Consider the following 7,087-nt stretch of genomic DNA (forward strand, 5'->3'; position numbering starts at 1 on the left):
TGTGCGGTACGTATACGGTAAAACTTTCAAATTCACCATCGGAGGATTGTAAAATGTACAGAAGGCTTAACAAATATTAAAGTACATTTAACACACGCTGGGTACTCTTCCACAATATACACAGACGTAAATTCCTTCATACAATAATCTTCCACCAGAGCAGACTCGTAAGTTCGTTTCGAATGAGCAGAATGCAGAAAAGAAGTCCAACGAACGAAATACCGAGTGGATTTTAATTCTGTATCTTTTCAACATCTTTTTTTGCTGATTTTTCTTCTTTTTTATAGTAATATACTTCTTAGAACACAGACAGGAAGCAGAGTAACCGTGGCTCAAATTTTGAGTATACTTTGGGAGAAACACACGGCCTGCTTTTCCTAGATATGATTAATCTTTAAATGTGTCTTCAGAAGACAAACACATATTAGAGAGCTCTTATTGTCATACAACGATACACATAATTTACTCTACTGCTCTTTCGTAAGATTTTTTTCTGCTTATTTCTCGAACAACTTTGAAGAATCTTGTTTCATCTCTCTCTAATCCAATATCTTCACCATCAGCTTCAGAGCCTGGTGAGGAGGAGCAGGTCTAATCGATTCGTCAAGATCGCAGTACAGAATTTCCGCCTCCACCTGGAAACCGTGCTTCAAGCACACTTTCTGCGAGAACATCCCTGTAGCATCCGCTTTGAACACCTGGAAACATCAGAGAATTCAGCCACCTTGCTCCAAGCCTCATCTCTCGCACGAAAAACATTTACATACATTTTGAACGAAGAACACCGCGTGCAAAACTACCTCTCGAGAAGGTACAGAGTGCATTGCAATTACATCTCGGTAAACGAAAATCATCCCATGCATACTAATCGAAGGACATGCTGAAACAAAAACAGAATGCGAAAGTTCGTCAGATCTCCGTCAGAATTTGGGCACTTGAAATGGTAAAATATTTCATGCCTCGTGTGCGTGTTGCAATAGAAATTGTGGGATGTTTAAAAAAATTAGAACACAGTATTAAAAAAGTAAAAACAGTTGTGAACCATTTTTATAAAGGAGCGAGACACTTTTCATTCAAGAACGCATGAATGAAGCACATGCATCTAACATTTATGATCAGGCTTCTACGTTTCAAGTTCATAGTTACCTTGAAACCAGCATTTCTCGCAGTTTCTATACTATCTGCCATCAGAATGTTCGCTAAACCCCTCCCACGAAATTTCTCGTCCACGCTGAGTATTCGACACTCGAATAACTCGTCGACGTTGTACTTGGAAAATAAGTCGATCTTCTCATTAACTTTGTAAAGAAGCCCGAATATTATTTTAAATTTCTCGTCGTTCAGTTCCGCCAGTCGACGTTCAGCTTCTTCGCGCTCTCCCTTCTTCAAGATCCCATTTAAAGCCATACCTGCTATCTGGTAAAAGATTTATGATCGACAATGAACTTCCTCAAGGTCTGCGACGTAGAAATATATTCACTCCAGTGATAAAAAGGAAGCTCCAATAATATGTAACATTTAAATAATCAATAATAAGGCAAAGAGAATTTTTTGGGAAGAGAGGTCGTAAAGATTCTTCTTCTTTAATTCCACTTACTGTCCCATTCTCATCTACCAGCATCCGCGAGTATCCCTGCTTTAATGTAAGCTGGCAGTGTCTCTCCAGTTCAAACTGGCTCTCCCCTTTCTTGCAGAGCCCGACCGCGTGGTTCAGCGGCTCGTCAGCGAAAAAATTCCATTTCAAGTGGTGAATCGCGTCTTCGAAGCGATTTTCTGGGACTTCAACAACCGTTAAATGATCTGACGACATCTTTGGGGTGGTCACGGCACGAATTTTCCGCGCACTGAAAGGATTTTCCACGCGCGCACCACCCTTTAGTAGGGAGAGTGGCTCATATGGGAAAAGGTCCATATATTGATTGACCCAGTTCGAGAAATTCACTGGATACGGTGATAATGTATCCTTAATCATTCCTGGCCTGAAACGCTCGTCCTGATTTTCACTAAGATATCTTCAGCTTCTGAGTGAATACTGGGAATTGATTTTCCACCCTTCAATATTGATAGACTTCGATTGAAGATGTCTCGCGCTCATTTTCTGCGATAATGCGCGAGACACTTATGTGGGACGAGGAAATAGATGGGAAAGAATATAAGTATTGGTGTAAATGTATATGTACATATTTATTATTCATAGCTTCGTAGTGAATACTTGATTCTGTAACCTTCCGTAACGATTATCTGCCGCGAATTGCTCGCGGCTAACGATAGTTTTATTGGTATATTAACAACACAAATACTTTGAATGTGTCTATACATAGTAGCTGGTTTAATATCGCCAACAGGAGACACTATTAACATTTTCCAATTATTAGTAACAATTCCGTGCGATATGTTACAGTGTAATTAGAAAATGTTAGGAGCACCATAGAGACCATTAACATCTGCCGCATTTCGGAAATACAATGTGATACAGCTTTAATGTAAAATTAGTATTGTCTAAGGATTTTTGTGAAAAGGGTAAATTGCTCTTTCATCATGCTTCACCAGACTCGCTCTTTAACACATTCGCTCGGAATCGAAACATACTTTTCTTTAATACTTTAAAGTGTGAAAACAAGCTATTTACAGTGTTTAGAACAAGATATCATCATCCCCTTCATCAAGCATGTTTGGCGCTTCTAGATCTGCGCCAGCAGCTATCATTGCTGCTCTGGCTGCATCAAGCTGAAAAGTAAATTCAATTTTAGGTGTAATTAATTATAAGTTAGAGCAGATTCCTATTCCCAGAGTCTTACCTTGACTTTGGCTTGCTTCTTCTTATCCTGGATCTTCTTTAACCGGTAGAACTCTTCTCTTTCCAATTCGTCCAGTTCAGAAATAATGTATTGCAGAGTTCTCTCGATTCTTGGAATGATAACATGTTCAATTGCATTTACACGGCGATTGGTGATCTTAATGACTTCATCCAAAGTCACGAAACTAGTCTGTAAAGATGCTAATTCCACTAACAGCTTGACTGCTCTCTGATAATTTTTCTTCAGCTTGGCTAGCTGCTGACCACCCCTGGCCAAACCTGCCAGTTCGTAAGTATCTGTACCATCTTGGTAGGACTCAAATACTGGAAGATTCACACCAGCAACGTTATCCTTCTTTGAACGAATTTTAATCTGTGCTCTGGTTACATTCTGTAGAACCACTTGATTGAAATCTCCAGTAGCAAACTTTGCCTCAGCCAAAGAGAAAGCTGCCTCCTTCATTACTTCTCCCATGAGAGTTTTTGTCTAGATAAGAAAGCAACAGATGACTAATCTACACTACAGAATAACAAATAATTATTTGCAAATATAGAAGTAGCATATACCTCAATAATTTTACCCAAAATCATTCTGAAACGCATTTGCAATGCATCTGCTTTCTTCTTCAACAACCCATGCCCTTTCTGTGCTCCCTGTAAACGGGACTTCATTAACATTTGTGCCCTGAAAAGAGAAGAAATAAAAGTTGGGATCCAATGATAGATATATACAGTGTAGGACTACTGTCAATTAAGAATGATTAAATGAAACAAGTCCATAAGCAGGGTATGCAAATGAGTTCTTCATATTTATACATAGAGATAGCGAAATGTTGACATAGTTTACAGGGAATACTATTGTGTCAGTCATCGAATGATGATCTTGAGGACAGGAGTCAAGTGATTGAAAGATATCGTGAGGTAGGGTTACACCCATCCAATGACGGATATCGAGAGTTTGATTAATGGACGTCAAATAAATGAAAAGCGAAATCGATGAACAGAAGAAAAGCTTTTAAGCTATTTGTGACTGAAATACTTACCCCCGAGAAGGGAAAATCGCAAGTCTATCTTTTCCAGACATAGCTGTGAGAACTATCAAGCAGACAGGAATGAGATTGATCAGCTGACTCGCGGGACCGGAAATTTAAAGGGTAACAGCAGTAGCGCCCAAAGAGGCGCGGAAATTTAAATTGAACAAACTCACGCGTTGCTCCCTGCATTCTTTCTTCTCTTGAATCTTCTTCTAACACTTAAACTACAATTTCAGTATCCGTAAGCCTGGAATTCTGAATATTTGAATATTTCAGTAACTATCAGACACCTCTGCACTTCTTTATTCACCAAATATGTAGAACAATTGAACACCAAAAATGTATCAACGCTAACATTACTCAACCCACACGTTTCCTTAATTTTGGCCACTAAATTCCAAATTTACCAGTTTAAAGCAGACAATAGACCATCTGCGATTAATGTAATACTAAGATTAGGTACTAGAAACTGAGAAATTCAGAATGGGACACCATCACAAATCCTACACTTTTGAAGAGATGAAAGCTTCTTTTATACAACGATTAATAAAAGAGAATCGTTGTTTTTATGTTAGTGACAACGAGTCGGACAGCTTCAGAATAGACATTTGCGCTGTCAATCCGCATAAAAGGCATAGAAGTTGCTGGGAACCAGGAATAATTAGAAGAGCTTGTGAGGAGGTCCTCATGAGGATGAATATTAATCGTCTTTGAGCAGAGGTTTGTTGTAAGATTAATTTACACGAAACGAAGCTGAATTAGAATTATTTCTTCTTCCACAGAATTGCCAATTTTAACGAAACCATGATTCACGTGCCAGATATTTCGAAGGACTTTATTTTAAACAAGGCAGTTCGCGATGCCACCCACATTTTGCTCAAACCATACATGCCCATTTTGTCAGAATCTCGCCAGTCTGCGAATATTTTTGATAGCAACTACAAAATGATAAACGAGATTACGCAAGGGTGGGTATCAAATTCTCAGGACTTCCTGCTGCAAATGGCAACGATTGCATGGGACTTTTTAAACGTTTTAAGTATATTTCCTAGTAATATTCCGATTCGAAATATACAAGAGATCGATGAGAGATTAGAGACTTCGGATGAATATTAGCGTGAGAGTATTAATTAAGAGCTTCCTGTATTTTTATAGTGCAGCTTCTATTCCTAGAGATGTGAATTGACATTGCCACGAAAAATAAGTACTAATCGTCTATATAAGTATTTTTAATAAGACTCTATAAACAAACTTTGTACAACTTATAATAAAGTCAACTGTCCAGGTTTTAGAACTTGTCTTACATTCAGATTTATTCTGGCTTCAGAAATGTAAGCTCTTGCTTTCTTCCAGTCATCATGGTCCCATGTGCAATCCTTTTTCTTGCCAGTGATGTCTTCATCATCCCAGGGTGCAGTGGTAGCTGGTAATATCTTGGGAACTCCATGATACTTCAAACGAGAATTCCCAGACATTACTACCACATCACCACTTTGTAAAAATATGGCACTGGCAGGATCGTCTTGGGTGGATCCTCCTATTAGGAATATTGCAGTCTGGCCAAAGCTGATGGAGAACAATGGTGCATCAGCATTGACCTCAGAGTGATCTGTATGTCCTGCCAGTGTTGAATTCATTCTATAGTAATTAATAATTGCAGCCTCTGCTTTGAACTCCATGAAGCCTAGAGTTCTTGCTAAAAATGAAGTTAATGATGATAGTTCATTAGGCATGTCTGTTTTAGATGTCTCAGAGTATAGCTTGGTGTCCCAATTGTGATGGTATCCCAGTGTTGCCCATCTTAATTTTGGCAGCAGTATTTTAGCCTTGTCAGAGTTTCTGAAATTAATAGTCCTAACTTTTTCAGCACAAGAAATTTTTGTATGTTGCACCTTACCCAAAGCAGGTGTCCCACCAAGCTTCTTCATCATTTAGTAGATTATGAGCATCTAGATTAAGTTTGTTCGGCTTCTTGGAGTAGTCTTTCAAACATTTTATGATCCAGTATCGTTGGCCATTAGCAGTGAAGGGATTCTTTATGAAGATGAGTCCTAGTAATAAATGAAGAATATTTAAATATAGGAAAGTTGATAACTTGATAGACCATCATACCTGGAATCTCTGAGAACTCGTAGATTTCCCAGGTCTTCACTGGCTTCAACCCTAATTCTTCTCCACATTGGTCGTTCAATACTTTACCTGTGAATTTAGTAACCTAAAAAATTCCCCAGTTTCATGAACAAAAAATACCCAAAATAATTGAAATTAATTACGTACTTTGCTAGAGTTAGGATCGTTTAATTCGATCACATGCTTCAAATCGGGAGGAGGGTGCCGACTTTTGTAATATTTAAAGCTTTCCTTAAACATCACTTCGAACCATGGGCGCTGCCATTTTAATTAATTCCCTCTTCTGGCGTTAGGTGACGCTAATGTCCCGCTAATCGAAGATTCGTGTAATTTGAAAGTAGATTTTAACGCAGATTCCTATGCGAGATATGAACAAATACTCTGGATGTTTGAACGAGAATGTCATTTTGACCCGATTGTCTTCGCGACAAAGTGTTCATTAATAGTTCAAGCACCTCTCTCCAAGATCTCTAAAAAAAATCGATCTGCGATGCAGGTGTCGACCCCTCCCCGGATAAGAGATCTAAGATGAATCTACGACGCGGCGGCATGTGACTAATGAGAATCGAAGAATTATTAGATGAGCGGGGACACGTAAACCGCTCATCGCGATCGCTCGATTCACTTAGCATAATATCATCAACGCGATCGCGAGCGCTAATGGCTAGATACGTATCGAAAAAGTGTGTGTACGTCGTGTAATGCTTTTTTCCCTTCCTTTTGTCGAGCCCATACGCACACTAATGGTCCGTGACTAATTTTAGAGCGTAATTTTCGCATAATAACTGCCGGGAAAACTATGATTTCATAGAACCCAGGAGAGGCACGCCGGCGAACTTCAAGGCTTTTCGAAAGCTCGGGGCAAATTAATAGCGCGAGCCGCGTCAAATGATCGTTCATTACCCGTCGCTTCCATTCTCCATGAATTCCACCCACCCACCTGGTCACGATTGACTGTTCACCTGCGACCGTGGTAATGCGAACATGTCTTGCTCCGCTTGGGAGGTACGTTCACAAGATTTTTTATTTTTCTGTGATTTCATTTTTAATACTGCTCTTAAAAGACTAGGATATATAGGAGAAAAGAGTAAAGATTAGAGAATAGAGTCCTATAGGTTTCAAATCT

The 7,087-nt window shown here is 39.1% G+C and overlaps 4 protein-coding genes across 5 annotated transcripts; 1 reads left to right on the forward strand and 3 right to left on the reverse strand.

The window, feature by feature from the left end:
- Positions 1 to 536: 536 nt before the first annotated feature.
- On the reverse strand, positions 537 to 2,095 carry LOC143181921 (arylalkylamine N-acetyltransferase 1). 2 transcript variants are annotated; one of them, XR_013002355.1, is made up of 4 exons: positions 1,598 to 2,095; positions 1,147 to 1,416; positions 768 to 880; positions 579 to 698 (listed from the first exon to the last, which is right to left on the reverse strand). XR_013002355.1 is itself a non-coding variant. In XM_076382633.1 (3 exons), exons 1-3 carry the CDS (start codon positions 1,970 to 1,972, stop codon positions 540 to 542), a joined length of 804 nt encoding a protein of 267 aa, XP_076238748.1. In that variant the 5' UTR covers positions 1,973 to 2,095; the 3' UTR covers positions 537 to 539. The 2 variants fall into 2 exon arrangements, 1 of the variants encoding a protein (XP_076238748.1); XM_076382633.1 differs by lacking the exon at positions 768 to 880 and having other exon boundaries at positions 537 to 698.
- A 211-nt stretch (positions 2,096 to 2,306) lies between these two features.
- Vha36-1 (V-type proton ATPase subunit Vha36-1) lies at positions 2,307 to 4,022 on the reverse strand. The gene is made up of 4 exons (XM_076382634.1): positions 3,841 to 4,022; positions 3,365 to 3,482; positions 2,799 to 3,284; positions 2,307 to 2,727 (listed from the first exon to the last, which is right to left on the reverse strand). The coding sequence occupies exons 1-4, from the start codon at positions 3,879 to 3,881 to the stop codon at positions 2,635 to 2,637; spliced, it is 738 nt and encodes a 245-aa protein (XP_076238749.1). The 5' UTR covers positions 3,882 to 4,022; the 3' UTR covers positions 2,307 to 2,634.
- On the forward strand, positions 3,815 to 4,963 carry LOC143181925 (uncharacterized). The gene is made up of 3 exons (XM_076382638.1): positions 3,815 to 3,951; positions 4,407 to 4,551; positions 4,614 to 4,963. Exon 3 carries the CDS (start codon positions 4,636 to 4,638, stop codon positions 4,945 to 4,947), a length of 312 nt encoding a protein of 103 aa, XP_076238753.1. The 5' UTR covers positions 3,815 to 3,951; positions 4,407 to 4,551; positions 4,614 to 4,635; the 3' UTR covers positions 4,948 to 4,963.
- A 7-nt stretch (positions 4,964 to 4,970) lies between these two features.
- On the reverse strand, positions 4,971 to 6,415 carry Alkb (alpha-ketoglutarate-dependent dioxygenase AlkB). The gene is made up of 4 exons (XM_076382632.1): positions 6,109 to 6,415; positions 5,944 to 6,046; positions 5,729 to 5,882; positions 4,971 to 5,670 (listed from the first exon to the last, which is right to left on the reverse strand). The coding sequence occupies exons 1-4, from the start codon at positions 6,199 to 6,201 to the stop codon at positions 5,094 to 5,096; spliced, it is 927 nt and encodes a 308-aa protein (XP_076238747.1). The 5' UTR covers positions 6,202 to 6,415; the 3' UTR covers positions 4,971 to 5,093.
- Between the last annotated feature and the right edge of the window lie 672 nt (positions 6,416 to 7,087).

This window comes from Calliopsis andreniformis, chromosome 7 (assembly GCF_051401765.1).
Source record: "Calliopsis andreniformis isolate RMS-2024a chromosome 7, iyCalAndr_principal, whole genome shotgun sequence".
In the NCBI taxonomy this organism is placed as follows: domain Eukaryota; kingdom Metazoa; phylum Arthropoda; class Insecta; order Hymenoptera; family Andrenidae; genus Calliopsis; species Calliopsis andreniformis.